Source organism: Anolis sagrei, chromosome Y (assembly GCF_037176765.1).
Source record: "Anolis sagrei isolate rAnoSag1 chromosome Y, rAnoSag1.mat, whole genome shotgun sequence".
NCBI classification, from domain to species: domain Eukaryota; kingdom Metazoa; phylum Chordata; class Lepidosauria; order Squamata; family Dactyloidae; genus Anolis; species Anolis sagrei.
In genome coordinates, this window is record NC_090035.1 from 16,124,870 (window position 1) to 16,151,684 (window position 26,815).

The 26,815-nt window shown below is 43.7% G+C and overlaps 1 protein-coding gene across 1 annotated transcript in view; it reads left to right on the plus strand.

The window, feature by feature from the left end:
- LOC137095252 (zona pellucida sperm-binding protein 2-like) overlaps positions 1-17,934 on the plus strand; it is a 31,931-nt gene extending 13,997 nt beyond the window's left edge. Inside the window, exons 9-18 of the mRNA XM_067461710.1 lie at positions 6-187; positions 963-1,095; positions 6,229-6,410; positions 7,731-7,822; positions 10,079-10,203; positions 11,900-12,089; positions 12,358-12,493; positions 13,542-13,638; positions 15,787-15,870; positions 17,671-17,934. Of these exons, the coding sequence (XP_067317811.1) occupies positions 6-187; positions 963-1,095; positions 6,229-6,410; positions 7,731-7,822; positions 10,079-10,203; positions 11,900-12,089; positions 12,358-12,493; positions 13,542-13,638; positions 15,787-15,870; positions 17,671-17,807 (1,358 nt within the window). The 3' untranslated portion in view covers positions 17,808-17,934. The remainder of the gene's footprint in view (positions 1-5; positions 188-962; positions 1,096-6,228; positions 6,411-7,730; positions 7,823-10,078; positions 10,204-11,899; positions 12,090-12,357; positions 12,494-13,541; positions 13,639-15,786; positions 15,871-17,670) is intronic.
- Positions 17,935-26,815: the final 8,881 nt, after the last annotated feature.

The following is a 26,815-nucleotide window of genomic DNA, read 5'->3' on the forward strand; positions in this document are numbered from 1 at the left end:
TTTAGGGCCAGCAACATGCAATTCGACTCATATGATAATTACCATCCCAGCTTTCCCAGGAATACTGACAGCTGTCAGTCTGGATGAGAAGAACATTCCTCTGAACCAGTTTCAAGCCAGCGGAATTGGCATCGACACAAGGAGAGGGCTGCAGTTGTCCATCAGCAAGAGAGACCTGAAATCTCAGGTAAACCTTTCTATTAGAGTGGAGATGGATAGTCACGTGTTCCTGCATGGCAGGGGGTTTGGCTGGTCTCCTCCAACTCTATGAAGAAAATGGATCTACTAGTCTTAGTAGATCATAAGTTAAAAGTGTCAGCAGTATGATATGACTGCCAAATCCCCCCAATGCAAATCTAGGCTGTATCAATGGGACAGTGCTGTGCTTATTAGGGAGATGGTGATACTATTCCATTGGTGAGCCTCTAGTGGCGCAGTGGGTTAAACCCTTGTGCCAGCAGGACTGTCGGTCGACAGGTCGCAAGTTCGAATCCAGGGAGAGCGCGGATGAGCTCCCTCTGTCAGCTCCGGCTCCCCATGTGGGGACATGAGAGAAGCCTCCTACAAAGGATGGTAAAACATCAAAACATCTTGGCGTCCCCTAGGTAAAGTCCTTGCAGATGGACAATTTTCTCAAACCTGAAGCAACTTGCAGTTTCTCAAAAACAAAAAAAACATCCCCTGGAATCTGTGTCCAGCTCTGGGTACCACAATTCAAGAAGGATAAGTTGGAATATATGCAGGTCTATATGTGACTTATCAGAGATCAGGAGTTCAGATGCATCCCTTTGAAGATGTATCCTGAAGCTGGAAGCAATTGATGTAACTGATGAAGTGGCTGGAAGGCGTGTATGGTGAATTGTGCTTTGGCCATCTCAGGACACTCAACTTTCAACATGGCAGCTCCTCTTCCTCTAACCGGATAACGGTAATGCTAAATCTTCTCCTTGTCCTTATTTCAGCTCTACAGAGATGACGACTGCGCAGGCTTCCGGACATACACCTCAGCCTTGAAACTCAAATTTGATTACCATGGAGAGATGGCAACAATGGTTACTTTCCCAGAGTGTCCTTGTGAACAAGATGCACCAATAGGTGAGGGCTTCACACCACAAACTCCGTAGTAGACAGCACCTCAAAGATGGGTCCTGAAGATGTAAAGCAGTGGTTCTCAACCTGTGGGTCCTCAGTTGTTTTGGCCTTCAACCCCTAAAAGTCCTAACAGCTGGTAAACTGGCTGGGATTCCTGGGAGTTGTAAGCCACAACACCTAGGGACATACAGGTTGAGAACCACAGATGTAAATGTAAAGGATGAGCCAAGAATGCCTATGATCTTACCTGTGTTGGGGGCTTCCACCCACAGCTGGCATTGCCTATGTAGACGTTGTACCTGGAAAGTTGTTGCAGTTGGCTTTTAAAACTATTTGTTGATCACAAGGGAATATCTAAACCAATTTCCCTAAAATCAGGTATTCCAGATTCTTTGGAATCCAACTAGAAGGCATGACATTAAGTGTAATACAATATAATACTACTACTAATAATACAATATTATAATTTTATATTTTATATTACATGTAATATTACTAATAATATTACAGTATAATGGTGTAGTACAATATAGTAATATATAATACTGATATTGTACTATGCTAATAATTTAATATATTGTATGTGTATATATCTTGTGAGCTGCTCTGAGTCCCATTGAGGTGAGAAGGGCAGCTTATAAATGTCATAAATAATAAATAAATAAAGGAGCTTAAACTAAAGCAGTGGTTCTCCATTGGCAATATATGTGCCTCTAGTAGAATCAAAGTCTAGGGAAGTGTAAATGACCTGAAGTGGCACAACCTGAAGTACCAAATCCTGACTGATCTTGAAAGCTAAGCAAGGTGAGGGCTAGATGGTTCTTGGATGGGGAAGTCAAGGAAAAACAGGCCCTATAGACTCCATTCCAGAGGAAGGGACTGGCAAAACCACCTCTGAATATTTCTTGCCTTGGTCAGAAGGATTCTTGCCCTGGTGCAATATCTGTTCAATGTTCTTTAATAGAAGTTTGGTACCAGACATAGAAATCATATGGCAAGGATAGGGATTTCTACATTGCAAAAAAAGGAAGAGTAGTTCAATATATTTTGGTAGACTTTTTAAACAGAGAATTAATCACATGTGAAAAGAAATAGCCAGGTCAGGTAGGCATTGCGACAATAGACAACAACATTGTGAATCTTTTGAAGACCGCTGGAAAACGTATTCCAAAATTTATTTACTTATCGTGTCAGAAGAAAATTGAGAATACAGATATACTTTAATGCATAGAAAAGGCACAAACAACGTTAAAAACTTGGCATTGTACTAAATTTCCTTTGACCAGAAGCTGGCCACTTGGAGTGCCTCTGGTGTCCCTGTAATAAGGTCCTCCATTGTGCATGTGGCAGGGCTCAGGATGCATTGTAGTCAGTGGTCTGTGGTTTGCTTTTCTCTGAACTCGCATGTTGTGGACTCCACTTTGTAGCCCCATTTCTTAAGGTTGGCTCTGCATCTCGTGGTGCCAGAGCACAGCCAGTCTGATCAGTGCCTTTCGAATTCCACAATCTTCTGAGTGCCCAGGGTGGAGTTTCTCATCCAATATCAGCCACCGATTGAGGTTCTGGGTTTTAATCTGCCACTTTTGGACTCTCACTCTTTCCTATGAGTATCTCTGTAGATTTTAAAAAGCTATTTCTTGATTTAAGACATTGGCTTGATGGCTGATATCTATACAGTGGACGGCCCGGATATGTCATTGCCTTGGTCCTTTCATCATTGGTTGCTACTTCCTGATGGATGTCAGGTGGTGCAATACAGGCTTAACAGTATAATTTCTCCAGTGGTGTTGGGCATAGGCATCCTGTGAAAATGTGGCACGTCTCATTAAGAGCCACGTCTGCTGCTTTAACATGGTGAGATGTATTCCACACTGGGTATGCATATTCAGCAGCAGAGTAGCAAAGCGCAAGGGCAGATGTCTTCACTGTGTCTAGTTGCAGTCCCCAGGTTGTGCCAGTCAACTTTCGTATGATAGTATTTTTAGCAACCACTTTTTGCTTGATATTCAGGCAGTGCTTCTTGTAGGTCAGAGCACGGTCAAGAGTAACTCCCAGGTATTTGGGTGTGCTGCAATGCTCCAGTGGGATTCATTCCCAGGTAATCCTCAGACCTCGAGATGCTTGTCTGTACTTAAGATGAAAAGCACATGTCTGCATTTTAGATGGATTAGGAATCCCTGGTTTTCTTTACAGTAAGAGCACCTAAAGCTTCAGAGAGCTTCTGTTCAACCATTTCAAAGCTTCCTTCTTGAGCAGTGATGGCATGATCGCCAGATTCTTCCAAAATGCAGTCACGTCTACTTTGTGCATAAGGAAAGAGAAATGGACAGTTTTGCTGGCAGTTGTGGGTGAAAAACTGGGAATCCCTCACTCTTTACTGGCTGTAGTAAATGCAGAGGAAATGTACTGATGCACTCAAGTACATAGTTCTAAAATGCTTAAATGTATGCATTTGGACATGATTTTATCTTGGTGATTTCAATTATTTGTAATTTTAATCGATATGTATTTTAACTCGTTATTATATGATGTTTTTAGATTGTACTATTAGCATTGAATCCTTGCTGTAAGCTAGTCTGAGTCCCTCTACAGAGGTTGAGAAGATCGGTATATAAAAGTTTTAAGTACCAGGGCGGCAGCCATGGTACTAACAGGAGCAGGGCGCAGGGAGCATACAACTCCTCTGCTGTACCAGCTCCACTGGCTGCCGATTAGCTACCGGGCCCAATTCAAAGTGCTGGCATTGGCCTTTAAAGCCCTAAACGGTTCTGGCCCAACATATCTATCCGAACGTATCTCGGCCTATCAGCCCACCAGGACCCTAAGATCTTCGGGAGAGGCCCTTCTCTCCATCCCGCCTGCTTCACAGGTGCGGCTGGCAGGAACGAGAGACAGGGCCTTTTCTGTGGTGGCCCCGCGGCTTTGGAATGCCCTCCCTATAGAGATAAGATCAGCCTCCTCGCTGATAGTATTTCGGAAAAAACTCAAGACATGGATGTTTGAGCAAGCATTCGGCTAATCCGATGCGATGAAATCTCTGGCAATCACAGACAACGAAATTGGATTATGATTTTAATTTAAGAGATGCATTGGTCTGTATTGGTGGCCCAATACTGTGTATTGTATATGTATGTGTTTTATATTTTTAATTGGAATATTGTTGTTTTTAAATGTTGTAAACCGCAATGAGTCGCCGTTTTAGGCTGAGATATTAGCGGTATACAAGTGTACTAAATAAATAAATAAATAAATAAATAATTTGTCTTTTAACTTGAGCGCCAGACATGAAAACAATAAAATAAGGTGCACTTCTCATCTGACTAAGGCACCATTGTAAAGAAGTTCTACCAGACAATAGTGGCAGAAAAACAATGTTCAGCTCTGTCAGCTGCTATAATGTGCAAGTAGTCTACTGTTGGCAGCAGCAAGATGTATGCTAAAGAAAGCTGAAATTCCTGGCAAGAGAATGGAAAGTGTTGCTGCCGCGTTTTCTCTCCCCTGGAGGCCAGCCTTCAGGCTGTGTGTTCAGCTTATCTGGCAAATGAGCCCAAAGTGCTCCGAAGCAGGCTTTGCCAGACAGAGAGGAAGACAACAGAAGATCTTTTAAAGTCCTCTTCCTTAAAAAGGCTTTATACAAGACTTGGCTTTATACAAGACGACTCAAAAAAATGTTCCTCCAAGTCAAGCTAGAACATAGTTTGAAGACTTAAATATTCCTTCTCAAAGGAGAGGCTGCTCTTCTGTCAGAATATGGTTCACAAACCATAGAATCCTAGAGTTGGAAGAGACCTCGTGGGCCATTCAGTCCAACCCCATTCTGACAAGAAGCAGGAAAATCGCATTCAAAGCATCCCTGACAGATGGCCATCCAGCCTCTGTTTAAAAGACTCCAAAGAAAGAGCCTCCGCCACACTCCGGGGCAGAGAGTTCCCCTGCTGAACAGCTCTCACAGTCAGGAAGTTCTTCCTCATGTTCAGGTGGAATCTCCTTTCCTGTAGTTTGAAGCCATTGCTCCATTGCGTCCTAGTCTCCAGGGCAGCAGAAAACAAGGTTGCTTCCTCCTCCCTATGACTTCCCCTCACATCTTGTTACACTGCTCTCATCATGTTGCCTCTCAGCCTTCTCTTCTGCAGGTTAAATGTGCCCAGCTCTAAGCTGCTCCTCATAGGACTTGTTCTCCAGAGCCTTGATCATTTGAGTCTCCCTCCTCTGGACACATTCCAGCTTAGAGTCAACATCTCCCTTCAATTGTAGTGCCCAGAATTGGACACAGCGTGATTCCAGGTGTGGTCTGACCAAGGCAAAATAGATGGACAATATGACAGGGTTGCCCAGGATTGGCCTTTGGGATGTTTAAGGTGCTGGAGAAGGAAGGCTAGGATTCTGGGATCAGTCGAACGGGAATCAGTGGAAGCAGCTGGCTTCTGTTGTCTTCCTTACTGTAGTGGAAATATATGAAAACTGGTGAACTTTTGAAGCCATGGGAGGAAAAACCAGAAAATTTTGGAAACATTGAAAAATGCAGTCTCCTTCAGAACCTGAAAGTTGCTTTGTTGGGTTGCTGTGAGTTTTCTGGGCTGTCTGGCGATGTTCCAGAAGCATTATCTCCTGATATATCACCCACATCTATCGCAGGCATCCTTAGAGGTTGTGAGGTCTGTTGGAAACTAGGCAAGTGGGGTTTATATAACTGGAATGTCCAAGGTTTCCAACAGATCTCACAACCTCTGGAAGTTGGAGGCTCAAACAGCTGGAGAGCTGGAGTTTGAGGATGCCTGTTCAAAGTATGCATGTATAGCAGGCATGGCCAAACTTGGGCCCTTCCTTCAGGTGTTTTGGATTTCAACTCCCACAATTCCTAAAAGCCTCAAATCCCTTCCTTTCTCCACTCAGCCACTTAAACTAGTGGGGAATGGTGTTGAAACCAAAAGTAAGTGCATCTATTTTCTCCCAGACTCAACAAATTATTGAGGTAGGTGGGTGAGTGAGGGGGTGGGGTAGTTGCTGTTTTTCCTCATGGTTTGTGTAATTGCTTGCAGAGAAGGGTGATGGAATTGGGGTGAAGGTTGCTGGCTGGCTGTCCTTTCTAGGAAGAGCCTGGCTCCTGCATTGACTTGTCTTGTCACTCTGCTACAGCTGCTATATGCACCCAGGATGGCCACATGGAGTTTGACGTACACAGCGACAGCACGAGGCCGGCGCTAAACCTGGATACGCTGAAGCTGAAAGACCCTGCCTGTGGTCCAGTCTTCCGATCTCCTTCCAACAATATGGTTCATTTTCGTATACCACTGAATGGATGTGGGACCCTGCAGAAGGTGCGTTCCTTTAAATCTCCTGATCTTGACTCTTTTTGACTCTTTGAGGGGCAAGGAACTGGGAACCAAACTTGGCTGTCCTGGGATTCCAGTTTGGCTCTTCTTCTGTCAGTGTGTTGGGTGGGGCTTCCCAATTTTTGTATGGACTTTCTACACCCCCCAAAATTGAAATGGCTCGTCTAAGGCTTAATGGATAGCAACAAATGCTTGAAGCTAAGATGCTATTGTGTTGCTATGAGTTTTCCAGGCTGTCTGGCCATGTTCCAGAAGCATTCTCTCCTGACATTTCACCCACATATATGACAGGCATCCTCAGAGGTTGTGAAGTATGTTGGAAACTAGGCAAGTGGGGTTTATAGATCTGTGGATTGTCCAGGATGGGAGAGAGAACTCTTGTCTGTTTGAGGCAAGTGTAAATGTTGCAAGTGGCCAGCTTGATTAGCATTGAATGGCCTTGCAGCTTCAAAGCCTGGCTGCTTCCTGCCTGAGGCAATCCTTTGTTGGGAGGTGTTTGCTGCCCCTGATTGATTCTTGTCTGGAATTCCCCTATTTTTTTAGTGTTGCTCTTTACTGTCCTGATTTTACAGTTTTCAAATATTGGTAGCTAGATTTTGTTCATTTTCATTTTCAAAGGATGACAGTTGAGGCTTGAGACAGTTTGAGTACAGAATTCAGAAAACTGTTAAGGGTTGAGTCCTTGGAAGTAGACTGTTATGAAAGAGATTTGCACAGAGCAATGTAGTTTTGAAGATACTGTTAAAGACTATAAGTTAAAGATACAAACTGAAAAGTTTTAAAGTTTAACCTGACAAGAAATGTGCATGTATACATGAAGTTGTGAGTAAAACAAACTTGTTTTTTTAAAGAAGTCTACTTGAATCATTGTCTGCTGAGAGCATCAAATAGAAACAAGGTATTTGCATGCCCAATGATAATCCATTAGCCAATAAACTAAAGGAACACTTCTGAAACTCTGCTACCCAATAGGTTACAGTCCTAACAGGTCATAATCTATATCCCAATACCCAACAGACCTCACAACCCCTGAGGATGCCTGCCATAGATGTGGGTGAAACGTCAGGAGAGAATGCTTCTGGAATATGACCATAAAGCCTGGGAAATGCACAGCAACCCAGTGATTCCGGCCATGAAAGCCTTTGACAACACATTAAGATGCTTTTGTTTTTGGTCCCACACTTTTGACTTTGGCCCTAGATGCCCCTAGACTGGATTCCACTACAGCTTTTCTGAAATTGGACTTTGCCTTTCTGGCTAATAGTGATTTCTCACTGTTTGAATGCTCTTTTCTTGTATTTGCAGTTTGAAGGTGAGAAGGTTATATATGAGAACGAAGTGAGTGCCCTTTGGGTGGATCTCCCACTGCGCTGGATCTCCAGAGACAGTGAGTTCAGGCAAGTGCCCAGTCCTCCCCAATGATTCCCTTCAAGCTGGTTTGTCTTTGAGGATAACTTGATGGCCAGAGCTGTTTGCCACCTGCCTTCAGTGCTCATATTCACTTTTCTTTTTATTCATGGGGGTACTTTGTGTTGGAGAAAGCAAGAGCTTTGAAACAAGTGCAATAGTGCAGTCATACTCCAGAAAAAAACATATATAAGGGCTGAAAGAAGTGCCTGCAGGAGTACTAAGGATCTCAGAGCCATTATGAATCATCTTTGAGACATCTTTAAGGACATGAGAAATCCCAGTTGACTGGAGGAGATAAATGTTCCCACTTTGAACAACTACCAAGTAAAATAATAATAATAATAATAATAATAATAATAATAATAATAATAGCAACAGCAACAATTCAGAAAACTGGCAAAAGAAGGTTCTCCATGGACAGTTTCTGGGAAAAATTGCCAAATTGACAAAGAAAAAACATGGCTGTGGCTCACAAATGGAACTCTGAAAAAGGTGACGGAGGGCCTGATTCTGGCAGCAGAAGAACAAGCCATTAGAACAAATGCCATCAAAGCCAGAATTGAAAAGTTGACAACAGATCCCAAATGTAGACTCTGCAAGGAAGCAGATGAAACAATAGATCACATCCTCAGCTGCTGCAAGAAGACTGCGCAGACAGACTACAATCAGAGGCACACCACCGTTGCTCAGATGATTCATTGGAACTTGTGCCACAAATACCATCTGCCTGCAACAAAGAACTGGTGGGATCACAAGCCGGAAAAAGTTAGAGAGTGAGCACGCCAAACTCCTCTGGGACTTCCGGATTCAAACGGACAGAGTTTTGGAGCATAGCACTCCTGACCTTGATGTCACAATCCCAGGTGACAGCAGGATTGCAGAGAAACAACTGGAAAAGCTGACACAATATGAGGATTTAAAGATCGAACTGCAAAGACTCTGGCACAAACCAGTAAAGGTGGTCCCAGTGGTGATCGGCTCACTGGGTGCAGTGCCTAAAGACCTTGGCCTGCACTTAAACACAATCGGCGCTGACAAAATTACCATCTGCTAGCTGCAGAACGCCACCTTACTGGGATCTGCACGCATTGTTCGCCGATACATCACACATTCCTAGACACTTGGGAAATGTCCGACGTGTGATGCAGTTCAATAGCCAGTGGAGTGTCTGCTGTGGACTCATCTTGTTGTGTTTCAAATAATAACAACAACAACAATTCAGACTGACAGAGTTTTGGAGCACAATACTCCTGACCTCATGATCGTGTTAAAAAACAAAGTATGGATTGCTGATGTTGCCATCCCAGGCGACAGCAGGATTGAAGAGAAACAACTGGAAAAGCTGACATGATATGTGGATTTAAAGATCGAACTGCAAAGACTGTAGCACAAGCCAGTCAAGGTGGTCCCAGTGGTAATCGGCACTCTGGGTGCAGTGCTTAAAGACCTTGGCCTGCACTAAAACACAATTAGCACTGATGAGATTACCATCTGCCAGCTGCAGAAGGCCACCTTACTGGGATCTGCATGCATTATTTGCCGATACATCACACAGTCCTAGACACTTGGAAAGTGTCCGACGTGTGATCCAATATAACAGCCAGCAGAGTGGACTCCTCTGGTTGTGTTTCAAATAATAATAATAAAAATAATACCATTTATTTATATTTCACTTTATCTCCCTGGAGGGACTCAGAGCAGATTACAGTACCCATTTAAGGCAAACATTTAATGCCTTTTACACAATGAACGACATACAATATACAAATAAGGTAAAGGCCTTTCCCTTTTCCACCTCAGGTGTCTGGAGGCCATAGGGAGGTGCTCTTGTTCCATTTTCCATGCCAAGGAGCCTTTGTTTACCAGCTGTTAGGATTTCTGAGAGTTGAAGGACAAAATATTTGGGGACCCACAGGTTGGGAGCCACTGGTTTACAGGATAGGGTTCAGCACCTTGCAGAAAGTCCAGCAAAAACTGGAAGTGATGTCATTATTCTCCTTCCTATGGGAGCCAGCATTTTCCACTTTGAACTTACGGCATCAATAAAGATGCCCATTGTAAGAACATCTTGAAAATGTGCATGAATTTCCACACAGCTTTCACTACCTTGCATCCGAAGGGAGAACCAGGAAGAAAGAGCAGGAAAGAAATCTAACAGAATAGCAGCAGAGAGATCTTCTCATCCCTTGCAGAGCCCTCGCTCCATGTAACTGTCTCTGTTCTTCTGGTCTGGTTTCATGCAGGCTGACAGTGATGTGTGCCTATGGAAGTGATGATGCGTCGCTGAATATCAAGATGAGCAGCCTTCCCCCTCCTGAGTCTGTCATAAACCAGGGTCCCCTCTCTCTGATCCTCCTCATCTACCCAGGTGAGGCTTTTGGAAAGCTTATTTTATTTATTGTATCAGGAGCAAACCAATGTATTTGAGAAAACACAAAGTTTAAAAACTTGGCATTATACTAAATGCCCTTTGACCGGTAGCTGGCCACTTGGAGTGCCTCTAGTGTTACTATAAGAAGGTCCTCCATTGTGCATGTGGCAGGGCTCAGGCTGCATTGTAATAGGTGGGCTGCGGTTTGCTCTTCTGCACACTTGCATGTCATGGACTCCACTTTGTGGCTCGATTGCTTAAGGTTCGCTCTGCATCTTGTGGTGCCAGAGCGCAGTCTGTTCAGCACCTTCCAAGTTGCGTAGTCTTCTGTGTGCCCAGGAGGGAGTCTCTCATTTGTTATCAGCCATGGATTGAGGTCCTGGGATTTAGCCTGCCACTTTTGGACTCTTTCTTGCTGAGGTGTTCCTGCAAGTATTTCTGTAGATCTTAGAAAACTATTTCTTCAATTAAGGCATTGTCGTGCTGGCTGATATCCGAACAGAGGATGGGCCAGAGGTGTCACTGCCTTGGTCCTTTCATTATTGGCTGCTACTTCCTGGCACATGTCAGGTGGTGCAATACTGGCTAAGCAGTATAATTTCTCCAGCAGTGTAGGGTGCAGACAACCTGGTTTTTTTAAAGGTTTTTTTTTGTCGTGTCAGGAGCGACTTGAGAAACTGCAAGTCGCTTCTGGTGTGAGAGAATTGGCTATTGCAAGGACATTGCCCAGGGGACGCCCGGATGTTTTGATGTTTTATCATCCTTGTGGGAGGCTTCTCTCATGTGCCCGCATGAGGAGCTGGAGCTGATAGAGGGAGCTCATGCACGCTCTCCTCAGATTCGAACCTGCAACCTGTCAGTCTTCAGTCCTGCTGGCACAGGGGTTTAACCCAGTGTGCCACCGGGGGCTCCTGTGATAATGTGGCATGTCTCATTAGGAGCCACATCCACTGTTTTAGAGTGAGATGTATTCCACACTGGGCATGCGTACTCAGTGGCAAAGCGTAAGGGCAGATGTCTTCACTGTATGTGATTGTGATCCCCAGGTTGTGCCAGTCAGCTTTCATATGATATTGTTTCTAGTGCCCACTTTTTGCTTGGTATTCAGGATTGGGCTTTAGTACATATCTGTCCACTTTTGAAGGTATAGCTTTTGTGTTGGACTTGGGATCAACCACTTGCAAGTCTGTGGCTGAGGGAGAAAGGGAAAGGGCCTGAGGCTGTTAGGAATTGTGGGAGTTGAAGTCCAAAACATCTGGAGGGCCAAAGTTTGCCCAGGCCTGCACTAAAGCAATTCCTTTAGAAATGCAGTTTGATCACTTAATTGTGCTTCATGGTCTTGCTTAAATTCCACATACGCACTTAAAGACCCTTTACATCAGATGTGGAAAACTATGGCAAATCCCTGAACCAATTCCTATGCCTTGGAATCCCCTGATAATTGCACAGAAAGCCTAAAACGCCACCTTCCATCAAAACTGGAAGTTGTCAGGTGTCTTCTCTTGTAAGAGGCAACCTACCTGAGGTCTTTCACTCATTGTCTGTTGTGCTATGAATTCTCTGTATGTCCCAAGGCTGCATCTAACGAAATCCTGTATTTTTCCAGTTTGGCGAGGCACTGGAGTCATCTGGTTTGGAATTCGATACACTCCTTCCTACACTGTCTCAACAGTCTCCTTGCTTTGTCTTACAGATGGCTCTTACGTATACCCTTACAGTGATGACCAGTATCCCATTGTGAAATATTTGCGGCAGCCCATTTTCCTGGAAGTTCAGGTGCTCAACCGTAACGACCCAAATATCCACCTGATGCTGGATGACTGCTGGGCTTCGCTATCGGCAGATCCGTCTTCCTTGCCACGTTGGAACATTGTGGTCGATGGGTAAGAAAGTCTGACATGATCGATATTTGCACTGTCCATCCCACCTTAATGCCTGGGAAATGCCTATTTTGGCAAAGAGAGATCCATTCTTCGATCCTGTGAGATAGATGAGGTTGAAAGAACAATTAGCCCAAAGCCATCCAGTGAGTCTCAAGGCTTTGTGAGGACTTGGATGGGAATCCCAGCCCAATGCTCAAACGATGTTTGCCAGCTAAGACCTGAAATTCAGAATTCAACTTCTCTGTGTTGTGTCACTTGGCTTCCGTAGGTGTGACTATGAACTCGACAACTACAAAACAGTGATCCATCCTGTGGGTCCTGCCGTCAGCTATTCCAACTTCCGCCAGAGATTTGAAGTGAAGGCGTTTGCATTTATTTCCAATGGCAAAGCACTGCCCAGCCTGGTTAGTCACATACCTGGGAATCTCTTTCGATCTGCAGTTCCAGCAAGGAGTGGACCCTGGATAGAGATAGGCCAGGGATGTTTGGTATCTATATCAAGCAGAGTGTAGTATAGCCAGTGAGATATGAACTTGTAATTAAAAAAGGAGTGAAATATGCAGGACTTAGATTTATTGTTTCAAGAAACCCATCTGGAGTAGAAAAAATGATATAGAAGATGATTGTCTTTACCAGGCATGGGAAAACTTTGGCCCTCCAGGTGCTTTGGACTGCAACTCCCACAATTCCTAATAGTTTCAGGCCCCTTTTCCCTTTCCTTTCTGCTTAAGCAGCTGAGGGGCGAAAGGAAAGGGCCTGAGGCTGTTAGGAATTGTGGGAGTTGTAATCCAGAACACCTGGAGGGCCCAAGTTTGACCATGCCTGGCCTATACAGTCATATCCATATATTATGCAAGAAGATCCTTCGTGTAATACAACCCTGGAACTTACGAGGGTTGAATGAAAAGTAATGCTTCCACCTTCGTAACTCCTCAACAGATGGCAGTACTGGTATGTGGCAAGTACTGGCTTGTTCAGTAGACTCTCCTTTACAGATCCATTTTGGCGGGAAGCCTTAGCATTGAACGGTTGTGTTGTTAAAGTGCCAAGTATGGATCCCTGCACAGATAGTCAATGCGACTTAAGTATGTTTTTAAAAGGGTCACCACAGAGTTGTAAGTTCTCTTTCATTGTGTTTTCCCAAGTTGGTTGGTTCATTTCACATGTGTATATCATTAGCTTTGAACAAAAATGTTTCTGAAACACATTGAAGAGCTCTTCCTTTCTGTGTTGTAGGAACCTATCACTGTTCTTTCTTTTTCATGTTTGGCCTTGGGCACCAAAACCTCTGTTAAAGAAGCCATGCCTATGAAACACCTCTGCTTTGTTAACAGAAGTTGACTCATATTTGAGCCTTATTCTGTTCTAACTCTGTCTAATCCCACTTTCCCTTTTGCTTCCTATTATAATAGTGCATGGTGAAATGACTCAAGCATTTGCTTCTCCCATTAGATATACTTTCACTGCAGTGTTCTCATCTGTGACCGGCTTAAGCCAGACTCCCCGCTGTGTTCAACCAGGTGCCCTCGTCCTTCCCGAGGCAGAAGAGGTAACTCACTTAATGAAGGTCTCTTCAAGCATAAATGCAGGATGCTGATCTTGGAAGATCTGACCTCTGCCTCCTCATGGCTGCTTTAAGTGTTTCCAGAATTTAAGTGCTTTATGCACATAGTTCTCATTGCCAAAGCAGTCTTGTTTGCTGGTTTGAAGTGGCATCCTTCAAAACACTATTTGAGGTGCAAAACAAGACCCTGGAGTCCATTATTAGCCAGAAAAGCATTTTGTTTGGTGAGAAATTTCACCCATATTTGTTTTCCATTGTAATGGAGAGCCTTGGGCCCTTCCAGATACGAGGGTTGAATGAAAAGTAATGCCCCCACCTTTGTTACTTGGCTTTGAAAGGGAATAATTTAATAAATCAAATGCAGAAATAATCATTAGAATGTGCTCTTTAACGACCACTATTCACTTTTCCACATAATCACCAGACAATTGGATACATTTCTGCCAATAATGAACAAGTTTTCTGAAGCCGCCATGGAAGAAATTGGCACTCTGTTTCCGCAACCAATGTCTCATAGTTCTCCCATCCTGGGTACCCATCATGCGCAGATCTTCCAATAGCCAAGCAAAGCAATAATGTGATCCACACGTTTTTGCGAAATGCCGATTATGCTTGAAATTTCTCTCTGAATGATACGACAATCGTTCTGAATCAATCTGTCAACCTTTTGTTTGTGAAACTCGGTAGTTGCTGTCACAGGACGTCCAACTCTTTGTCACGCAAGTCAGATGTTTCCACCCCAACATCTTTAAACTTACTCACCCAACAACGCACAGTACTTACATCAACACAATCACCATAAACAGCTTGCATTCTCTGATGAATCTCCTTTGGGGTGACACCTGCTGTCAAGAATTCAATGACTTCACATTGCTTAAGTCGCATTGACCGACCATCTCTGCAGGGTTCCATACTTCGCACTTGAACAACACAACTGTTCAATGCTAAGGCTTCCCGCTAAAATGGAACTGTATAGGAGAGTCTACTGAACAAGCCAGTACCTGCCGCATACCAGTACTGCCATGGGTTGAGGAGTTACGAAGGTGGAGGCATTACTTTTCATTCAACCCTCGTATTTACCAGGCCACACGTTCTGAAAATATTTGTGAGCCCTTAGTTGGTAATTAAATCATCACTGATCCCTAACTGGAACATACCTGTCATGAAGGGTAATGGCAAAGCAGCTTTGAGCCCTTTACACGAATTCCAGACTGTATTTTGCTGATTTTAATGGTTATGCATCTCCAGTTTGTGATTGTATTTGCATTGTTAAAGGAGTGGTTTTCCTTTTGCACTTGATTTAAATCACGTAGAGATAATTCAAAAATCACTTGACATACAATAGTTTTGGAGCACGTGTGGCTTCCCAGATAATTCTTTTCTGCAAGCCATCAGCCCTAGTGAACATCACCCATGGTGGTGGATAATGGAGTTTGAATCCAGCAACACCTCATGTGGCACATGCTTGTGTTACAGCTTGCTTTTTACTCTGCCCATTGAGTGAGCAATTGAATACTTCATGCAGTCTTCATCTACCCTGGTGTTCTCCTAATGCACTGGGTTGTGACTCTTGAAACTTGGCCTGGAACCCAATTTCAATGAGGGATGGCTCCTAGGGACTACATTCCATGAATGAATAGAATTAAGGGCACGGTACATGCAGAATACATAGGTCTAGATATATGCATGGGTGCAAATCGTACCGTCATAGAATGATAGAGGTGGAAGAGACCTTGTGGGCCATCCTATCCAACCCCATTCTGCCAAGAAGCAGGAAAATCATTCAAAGCACCCCCAACAGATGGTCATTCAGCCTCTGCTTAAGGGTCTCCAAAGAAGAAGCCTCCATCACCATTCTCCAGGTGTTGTTGCACTGCAAAACCTCACATCCATAACTAGCAAACGATATCGTGAAGTACGCTGGTGTAATATTGGAGTAATTCTATGATTAAGCATTAACTAGCCTCTTATTTTAGCCAAATAATGGTGTGCTCTGGATGGGTATATCTCTTGAGCTGCGCCAAAGCCATGGACTGAAGATTCTCCACTTCTGTGTTCAATGGAGGATTGGAGAAGCTGGACCACCCTATTGGCCAAGCAAGCAAAATACAAACCTGTGGTTTTTTGTTGCAGATGTGGTACCGTCAGAGAATGCTGCTATCGTGACCCTTCCTCATGCGATCATTCTGGTCCCAGAGGAGCAACATGATACCAAAGGTATGGTTCCATATAGGTTGGTCCATGAGCACCTCTGGCTACAGGTCTTATTGGGAATTAGGATACATCACTTGGGATACAGAGGTTCTCAAACTATGGGTCCTCAGATGTTTTGGCCTTCAACTCCCAGAAATCCTAATAGCTGGTTGGTTTTTATTAGTGTCAGAAGTGGCTTCAAGTCACTTCTGGTGTGAGAGAATTGTCCATCTCCAAGGACATTGCCCAGGGGACACGTGGATGATTAATGTTTTACCAATCAGGGGAACCCCCAGTGGCACAATGGGTTAAACCCTTATGCTGGCAGGACTGAAAACCGACAGGTTGGAGCTTCCTCTGTCAGCTCCAGCTCCCTATTGCGGGGACATGAGAGAAGCTTCCCACAAGGATGGTAAAACATCAAAAACATTTGGGCGTCTCCTGGACAAAGTCCTTTCAGATGGTCAATTCTCTCTGCCTGAAGTGACTTGCAGTCTCTCAAGTTGCTCCTGACACACACACACAAAATAATAATAATACTGAGAAGCTAGAGCTCGACAGATGGGAGCTTACCTCACTCCCCGGATTCGAACTGCCATCCTTTTGGTCAACCAGTCCTGCTGGCACAAGGGTTTAACCCATTGTTCCACCGCGGGCTGGTAAACTGGCTGGGATTTTTGGGAGTTGTAGGCCAAAACACTTGGGGACCCACAGGTTGAGAACCTCTGTTCTAGTTGTTTTCAAGCAGCTCTCCTTCATCGTGGGCACTAGAAAATATTCCAAGGGCCCAAAGAGTGCAAAGTTTATTTCTTGTTTACATTTATATATGTTCTTTTCCCCTGAGAGCACATGGCAGCATATTTGGCTCTGCTTCTTCCCCCAGATTCTCCTATAGAAACTCTGTAAGATGGCTCTTATAAATGACTTGATATTTGTTTACAAATCTGTTCTGTGTGCTCACAGTCTGGTCCAAGGCTCTGTTCAAACAACAACAATATCAACAACTGTCACCACTGTGGCAATTTTTGGTGCTACAAACATGGCATATAAAAGGCATATGAGAAATTTCAAAGTGCAAGTAGTGGGTGAATGAGAATAGTGATCCTTTGTCTGAAAGGTTCTGAGCCTGTGCGAGCTTTGCAAGTAACATCTTGTCTTGGGGACATTGGTGGTGATGGTGGGGAGGAGATCTAGAAGGGCTCATGGCAGCATATTTGGATTTGTTTCTTCCCCCACTTTCTCCTATAGAAACTCTGTAAGATGGGTCAACCGTCTCTTTAATCTTGATTTTTTTTCATGTCGGAAGCAACTTGAGAAACTGCAAGTTGCTTCTGGTGTGAGAGAATTGGCTGTCTGCAAGGACGTTGCCCAGGGGACACCCGGATGATGTTTTTTCTATCCTGTGACAGGCTTCTCTCATGTACCTGCCTGAGAAGCTAGAGCTCAACAGACGGGAGCTTAACCCGCTCCCTGGATGTGAACCGCCAACCTGTCAGTCGACCAGTCCTACCGGCACAAGGGCTTGATCCATTGCGGCACTGGGGGCTCCTTTTAATCTTGATATAACGTCATCTAATCAATTTCATAGTTGAGTGGGAGCAATGAAACTTGGATTTCCCAAGCCCTAGCCAAGCACTCTAACCATAGTATCCCGCTGGCTCTCAAGATCCACCACAATACGTATTCCAAGACATAACTTAGCCCCATTAATAAAAAATTAAGCATATTACTATTAAAGCAGGTGTAAAATTGGGTCTTTCTCCTCCCTGCCCTGTTACAACCTGGATAACAATTCTCTCCTTCCTTGTATTGGTTCTTCCATAGGCTCACAGAAGTGGAGAAATGGGGCGTGGGTGACGGTGGCCCTGGTAACTGGCGTGGCCCTTAGCCTCCTGGCCGCAGGGCTCGCAGGAGTCGCTTGCCTGAAAACTCAGAAGAAGAGAGCCGTCCCGGTAAACTGAATAAAATGAGATGAAGTGACCTGGTTCCTTGCAAGACATTATTTTCACGGTGGCGTCGTATGGTACTGTAAGAGAGAAGCTCACTCTTGGGACCAAGGCATCATGTGAATAAAGTCATTAATTGCTACTGTGTCAAGACATCTCTTGAAGGCAAACACACATTATAATGAATGGAGACTTTGCCCTAACTGGTTAAAGCCCTTGCGTTTTTTATTTATTGTATCTGGAGCGAACCAAGAGTACATTTGTGATGTGTTTGAGAAAACGCAAAGTTTAAAAATGTGGCATTCTATTAAATGTCCTTTGACCAGAAGCTGATCACTTGGAATGCCTCTGGTGTTGCTATAAGAAGGTTCTCCATTGTGCATGTGCAGGGCTCAGGCTGCATTGTAATAGGTGGGCTATGCTTTGCCCTTCTCTTCACTCGCATGTCGTGGATTCCACTTTGTGGCCCCATTTCTTAAGGTTTTAGCCTGCCACTTTTGGACTCTCGCTTGCTGAGGTGTTCCTGCGAGTACCTCTGTAGATCATAGAAAACTATTTCTTGATTCAAGGCATGTAGCTTTCTGCACTGAAGTGTGGTGGATTGCAAAGACAATCGTATACCTCATCTCATCCCTGCCTTTTCTGTCAACTCAAACATTTTGAAGTAATACAGTGAATGGCACTTAACATATATTGGGAGTTGAAGGCTTTCATGGCTGGAATCACTGGGTTGGTGTGAGTTTACCGGGTTGTATGGCCATGTTCCAGAAGCATTCTCTCCTGACATTTCACCCACATCTAATTCCAGACAAGAATAAATTAGGGCCAGCTAACAACTCCCAACAAAGGATTTCCCAATCAGCAACCAGCCAGGCTTCAAGCTGACAAGAGTTCTTTCTCCCACCCTGGCCTTTCCACAGATATATAAACCCCTCTTGTCTAGTTTCCTACAGACCTCACAACCCCTGAGGATATCTGCCATAGATGTGGGCGAAATGTCAGGAGAGAATGCTTATGGAATAAGGCCAGACAGTTCGGAAAACTCATAGCAACCCATAGATTGGAAGCTTTTCCTGCTATTGCACAAAGTGTTTTGGGTTGGCTTGATCTCGAATGGGCAGAGCCATTAATTCTTAAAAGGCCTTGTTTCTGGTAACAAGTCAGTTTTTGCCCTTTTTATGGCATGAAGCAGTTGTTTGTGATTCTGGGCTGTCCTTGGGGGCATGGCAATAGGGACTGTCACAGTGTGTGCCTTCACATTGACAATGCTGCACTGATTCACTTGCATTAACTAGGTCTTGTGTACAGGCCCATCTGTACATGGATAGTCAAGGAATCCATTCACCCCACAAAATTATAACGCTTTTCTCTATGGTTGTATGCTGCAAGACTGTGTGGTTTGTAGTTTGGTGAGACACAAGAAACCTTTAGCTAAGAATCCTAAATGCTGGGTTGCCATGTTCCAGAAGCATTCTCTCCTGACATTTCACCCACATCTATGGCAGGCATTATCAGAAGTTGTGAGGTCTGCTGGAAACTAACCAAGTGGAGTTTATATACCTGTGGAATAATGTCCAGGGTGGGAGAAAGAACTCTTGTCTTCTTGATGCAAGTGTGAATGTTGGCCACCTTGATTAGCATTGAATGGCCTCGCAGCTTCAAAGCCTGGCTGCTTCCACAGCTCTATAAACCCCACTTGCTTAGTTTCCAACAGACCCCACAACCTCTGAGGATGCCTGCCATAGATGTGCTGGACGGGGTTACACTCCCCCTGAATCCACAGGTCCGCAGTCTGGGAGTCCTCTTGGATTCATCGCTCACACTTGAGGCTCAGGCGTCGGCGGTGTCTGGGAGGGCTTTCGCACAATTGATATTACGACCGTACCTCGCGAAGATACGGGGTGGTCCATGCCTTGGTCACCTCCAGATTGGACTACTGCAATGCGCTCTATGTGGGGCTGCCCTTGAAAACAGCTCGGAAGTTCCAACTGGTCCAACGAGCAGCAGCCAGGATGTTAACTGGGGCCCCTTACAGAGAGAGGTCAACCCTCCTGTTCAAGGAGCTCCACTGGCTGCCGTTTATTTTCCGAGCCCAATTTAAGGTGCAGGTGCTTACCTACAAAGCCCTGAACGGTTTGGGACTATCCTACCTGCGTGACCGCATCTCCGTCTATGAACCCACGTGTTCACTTCGGTCATCTGGAAAGGCCCTGCTCGTGATCCCACCTGCGTCGCAAGTGTGTTTGGTGGGGACACAAGACAGGGCCTTTTCTGTGGTGCCCCCCCGACTCTGGAACACCCTCCCCAAATATCTTAGACTGGCCCCTACATTGGCAGTCTTCAGAAAGAACTTGAAGACCTGGCTGTTCCGATGTGCCTTCCCAGATTAGGAAATCTCCAATACCAAGTCCCAGAAGCACTTTACTAGAACTAAGATTGCTGCACACCGCACACTGCACTTGCCCTGTAAGCCTTATATACCACCTGTCACATCAGCACTTTTAATACTGTACCCATTACTCTGGCCCGGCCCAGTTCTATTGTGTCTTAGTGTATTGTTTATTGCTTGTTTATATTGCTTTAATTGTTTTTAATTTGCCTTAGGTTTTGTATTGCTATATTGTGTGTTGAGGCCTTGGCCTTTGTAAGCTGCATCAAGTCCTTTGGGAGATGCTAGAGGGGTACAAATAAAGTTTAATAATAATAATAAAAATAATAATAATGTGGGCAAAACGTCAGGAGATAATGCTTCTGGAACATGGCCAGGCAGCCTGGAAAACTCACAGCAACCCAGTGGTTCCAGCCATGAAAGCCTTTGACAAATTCTAAATGCCCTTCTCTAAATTAATTACATAGGACAAAACTATGGTAGATAAAGTGGGATTTTAAGGCTGTAACTTTATAGTATTTGTAAGATCTGTTGCCCTAGCCCTTGTGCCCGCTAGATAGGATATTCTAAAATTCCCATCATTGCCAGAAAGGGTTGTATAATTCTCAGAATCTGGCACCCCTTAAAGTTTGGACGACTGGCCTTGGAGAATTGCCTTTAATCCTGTATCAACATGTGAAATGGAATTGCATTTTAAATAGCAATTAGAATAAACTTGTTCGCTTAATTGCATCTGGATTTTAACAACATGACACTTTGCATGAAAATCTCTCCTTCGGAATGATGACAGATGTTTTGGCCCATCTGGGTTTCATTTCCTCCAAGCTCTGCTGCCCTTTTCAGACCCAAATCATATGACAGCTAAAATTGGAAGCCGTTTTCTGGGAGGAACAATTTCCCTTGGCTGCAATTGGCTTCTCGACACTGGTTCCCTACATCAAGATGAAAGCTAAACTACCATGCAATACAATTAAGTCTATCCTCAAGGCTTGGAAGCAAGGCATGGAGCTTGATCTGCTTGCCTGTGGCAGGCAGTTAATAGGCAGAGATAACACAAAGCCATTTTCCCCTTTGGCACTAATGCAAGATAGAATTAAGAAGTGGCCACCATCCCTGACTCAACTGAACTTTCTATTTTCCTAAAATGCTTTAGAAAGGTGCTTTCCTAGCTGATGCAACTATGTTCTTCTGTTGCTCATAACGAAAATTACATAATATTAGTATAATAACATTGTTATTATACCAACCAAAAAGAACAAAAACATCCTTGCAAACTTAAGATCAGTGGTCCTCAACCTGTGGGTCTCCAGTTGTTTTGGCCTACAACTCCCAGAAATCCCAGCTGTTAGTACTTCTGGAAGTTGAAAGCCAAAATATCTGGGGACCCACAGGTTGAGAACCACTGCTCAAGATCTTTCTGGATGTCCAAAAGCAGGTTGGCGGAAATGGGAGTGGAGACTTCGTATGATGTTATCCATATGCTGATCTGAGATGTGATGAGTTGGGGCCTGCAGACCTTGAAATATAAGGGTTGGATGAAAAGTAATGCCTCAACCTTCATAACTCCTCAACAGATGGCAGTACTGGTTTGCGGCAGGTACTGGCTTGTTCAGTAGACTCTCCTCTACAGTTCCATTTTGGAGGGAAGCCTTAGCATTGAATGGTTGTGTTGTTAAAGTGTGAAGTATGGAACCCTGTGCAGATGGTCGGTCAATGCGACTTAACAACGTGTAGTCATTGAATTCTTGAGAGCAGAAGGTGTCACCCCAAAGGAGATTCATCAGAGAATGCAAGCTGTTTATGGTGATTGTGTTGATGTGAGTACTGTGTGTCGTTGGGCGAGAAAGTTTAAAGATCTTGAGGTGGGAACATCTGACTTGCATGGGTTTTGTAATGTGTGCATTGAAATTGCTGCTGTTAACTGCTTTGAGTTGCCTAAGGGCTGAGAAAAGCGGTATATAAAAGAAGTAAATAAATAATAAATAAATTACAAAGAGTTGGACGTCCTGTGACAGCAACCACCAAGTTTCACAAGCAAAAGGTTGACAGATTGATTCAGGACGATAGTCGTATCACTCAGAGAAATTTCAAGCATAATCGGCATTTCACAAGAATGTATGGGTCACATTATTGCTTTGTTTGGCCATGGGAAGATCTGTGCACAATGGGTTGCGGAAACAGAGTCAACTTCTTTCATGTCGCCTTCAGAAAACTTGTTAATCGTTGGCAGAAATGTATCCAATTGTCTGGTGACTATGTGGAAAAGTGAATAGGGGTAGTTAAAGAGCACATTCTAAGGATTATTTCTGCATTTGATTTATTAAAATATTCCCATCCAAACCCAAGTAACAAAGGTGGAGGCATTACTTTTCATTCAACACTTGTAGAACTCATCAGAAGATACAAGATAATAGGTCATGTCCATCCTACCCATTATAATACGACACTAAGGAAGCAACATAAGTAGAAAAGGCAAACTGAAGTGGCCTCTCAACCACAAATGGTCCTGTAGAATAGACAGAGCAATGCAGCTTTGGTAAACTGTCAGAACATAAGTACAGTTAGTTGGGAAGCCATTGCATTCTGACATCTGCACAATTGGAAGATGTAACTCAACCTGCTAGCCTGCTTGAAAGATTGTCCTGAAATTTTGCTCAGGCCAATAGTCTTTCTAGAAATAGTTTCCCCCTTACTTTCTGACACTTCGTAAAGTTACACCTGGTGCATCTGCACAATTGCATGTCTTACAGGACATTTCCAATAATAATACTAATAATAACAATGCACTTTATTTATATTCTGCTCTATCTCCCCGAGGGGACTCAGAGCAGATTACAATATACAAAGATATAGGTAAACATTCAATGCCTTTTATACAGTGAACAATGACATACAATACACAAACAAAGGCAAAGGTTTTCCTTTCCATCTCCAGGGTCTGGAGGTGATGCTCAACCCTGGCCATGGGGAGGTGCTCTTGCTCCATTTTCCATGCTGAGGAGCCTTTTGACTGTAGACTCTCCTGGTTGAGGTGATGCTCAACCCTGGCCATGGGGAGGTGCTCTTGCTCCATTTTCCTGCTTCTTGGCAGAATGGGGTTGGACTGGATGGCCCACAAGGTCTTTTCCAACTCTAGGATTCTATGATCTGGCTGATAAAAGTTACCACTGAAAGTCTGATGCTGTAAAACAGAAGGAGGCCATTTCTGATTTCACTTCCTGAGTTGGACGTATCCCTGCCTTTTCAAGCTTTTGGGTAGGATTAGAAGTAGTCGTGTTGTTAATAGATGGGTGAAAAGAAAAGCCTCTTCACAGCAGCTTCAGCTTCTTTTTCTCTAATGATATGGACGGCTAATTCCTTCGCTCTCTCCAGCACAAAGAAGCCCCCAAGGGAAGGCTAATTGGGAATGTAAAGACAAAGCCCAGTGTGTGTAATCCTGGAAATGGAGAAATTGTAATGGACTGTCTGGATTTATTAAACAGCAACAAACTATTTTGTAGTTGACTTTGTTGCCATTGAAAAAGGCATTAAGTACATGAATGCTGAAACACCTGTTTCAGGCTGATTGCATTTAAATAACCCAAGGATGTGCCACAAAGTTACTTCGTGGGTGTTTCTGCCACAAGATACAGCATTGAATGTCAGGGGGATTAGTGGAAGACATAGCCATCGGGGATGACTAGAATGTCTATCCCTTAGAATAATTGGGTTGAAAGACATCACAAAGGTTGTCCATCATGCAGAACCACACAATTTATTTATCTATTTATTTCAAATATTTGTACCCCACTCTTCTCAACACCCGGGGGGGGGGGGGGGGGGGGACACCGGGGATGGACACTCAGGATGGCTTCCAGCCGGCAATGATTCGATGCCTCCATGTGCACATAATAAAATACATAATAAACCAATAATTACATACAGTTAAAAACATTAAGTCAATTCAATTAAAACATCCTTAAATATAATAGCCTTATGGCCTTATCTAGCTGAATTCTGGGTCGGAGACTCCATCAAGCTTGTCCATAGTCCATTACCATAGCAATTGTCATCATTGTCATTGTCCTTGTCAGCATAATTACACATCCATGTTTTCAACTTCCTTTTAAAATAGAGGAGGAATGAAGATGACCTACTTTCCCTGGGGAGTGAATTCCACAGGTGGGGGGCTAAGAAGGCCCTGTCCCTTGTCCTCACCAAACATGTCTGTGACAGAGACAGGGTCGAGAGCAGGGCCTCCCCAGAAGATCTTAAACTTCAAGGTGGGATGTAGAAGGAGATATGTTCGGACAGATACACTCTCTGAACATATCTCCTTCTCCCCCCCCCCCCCCCCCCCTCACAATGCACTTTAATACTGACTTAGGATGGACTGTGCTCCCTCATTTCTCTCCGAAAAGTCCTATCCTAGTTATATTTTACCTTGTCCACATCAGCATCTTTTCAATTTTACTCTATTACATTTGGCACAGCCATTTTAGAAAACATATCTCCTTCTACACAAATAAAATACTCTTGGCAGATGACCACTGAGGGGCTTTCCCACAGCCCTATGACTCAGAATATCAAGGCGGAAAATCCCACATTATCTGAGTTTGGACTCGGATATCCCAGTTCAAAGCAGATATTCTTAGCACTGCATTTAGCAGTAGTATTATACCATCAGTCCAAAGGACAACAGACGCTTATAACTAGCTTAAGCTTCACAGGAAAGAAGATTAAGACAGTTTATAAGCAACAGCTTGTAATCCATCACTTTGCATCAGAGGCAGAAGATTCCAGAGAGATGACTGCATCCAGCAAATCTCTTTTTGTAATGTATTGTTTTAACTTACCTTATGATAGTCCTGGATGGAGTTAACCCTTTATTCATCTTGTTTCAGTAAACTCATTTGGTTATCTTTTCACCTTGCCTAAAGTGCCTCTGTCTGCTAAGGGTCTTAATCTTAACAGAAGCTATACAGAGTGCCCCTGAGAAAAGCCAAACAATATAGTTTTCCCAAAGGCTCAGGCATGGCATCACAACTTTAACTCTCTTCCAAGGACTGTGAGTTAGATCTGGGAAGAGAAAGGGGTCGAAGCCTTTATCAGTTATTGAATTCTTTTTTACTGTTTGTCGAAGCGTCCTGCATCTGTTCCCTGTGCAACCAGTTCACCTTCCAAGCAATTAGATAGTGTGGGGGCAGAACAATGCGCCTTTGAGTTGATTGAATGGGCATCTCCTTGTGTTTCCCCCCCCATGATGCACATATATATATAATCAAACTCTAGAGCTGGAAGAAATTCCCAGTGGAAGGCAGAGAAAACTATCTATCTATCTATCTATCTATCTATCTATCTATCTATCTATCTATCTATAGTTTTCTCAGCTTTCCACTGGGAATTTCTTCCAGCTCTGGAGCTCGATTATACCATGTTGTGCCTGGCATATTTCCTTGGAGATTAAACTAACATAGTTGTCTAAAGATAATGGAATTTTAAATTGCCATTTTAGCATGGCATGCAAACAAGCATTCCCATGGGCTGCACTGCTGTTATGCAGCCTGCGAATCAGGTGAAATACTTTGGATTTTCTGTGGCTTGATCTGTTCCAGTGTGTAGGACAGCTCATTAGTCTGCTCTTCTTTCAAAGAGTTTAATGCACACCTCCAAACTCGTGTTTTCAGAACCACCCCTTGCAATGGATAATATAATGTACAGAAAAAGAAGTGAGAATGAACATAGTAGTATAGTTAAGGCTGGCTTTTCAGCATGAACTTTTGTGGGTTTGTATACTTATTCCGATGTAATGATGGTGTTGATATTACAAGCTGCATGGTTTGGGGCATAATAAGATACAGGAAGAGACAGAATGTGGCCTGAGCATCAATCAGATGCTACAGATCTATCAAGCATATGTGATAAAAGGCTTTCCTTACCGAGAATCAAATGAGGAGGAAAAACACACGATAGCCTTCAAAGCTCACCTGATTATTCACCAGATGAAGATAGTACAAAAATCATGCAGAGGAAGAGTCACGAGTTCAAGTTCATCTTGTTCAAGGGAGTGTTTAAGTAGAAAGATATCAAACTGCATTAATTCTACAATATCGACTCATCTTTTATCCTAGCAGAAATATAAACAGAAACAATGATTTTTTTGGTACTGTAAATATATTCTGTACTATGTCGGTCTTCACAACACCACATACGACAAAACAATTAGCAGTAATATATTGAGTGTGACAAGCGACTGTTATCTCTGTTCATTCTTCTGCTGACATGCACATTGTATTAGGATTATTATGTTTGGGTTGCTGTGAGTTTTCTGGGCGGTATGGCCATGTTCCAGAAGCATTCTCTCCTGACGTTTCACCCACATCTATGGCAGTCATCTGTGGATGTCTGCCACAGATGTGGGTGAAATATCAGGAGGGAATGCTACTGGAACATGGCCATACAGCTCGGAAAACTCACAGCAACCCAACAATATCCCCATTCCAGAAATAATCCACAGCCCCTTTCCAAACGTTCCCAGGAACATGCTTCCAGTCCCTTAATGACTTATTATGTATCCCAGCAGCATCTGGAAGGCAAACTGATGCCACTACATCCCTGTCACACTAAGTGCTTGGGCTTTCATCAATTTTAAGAG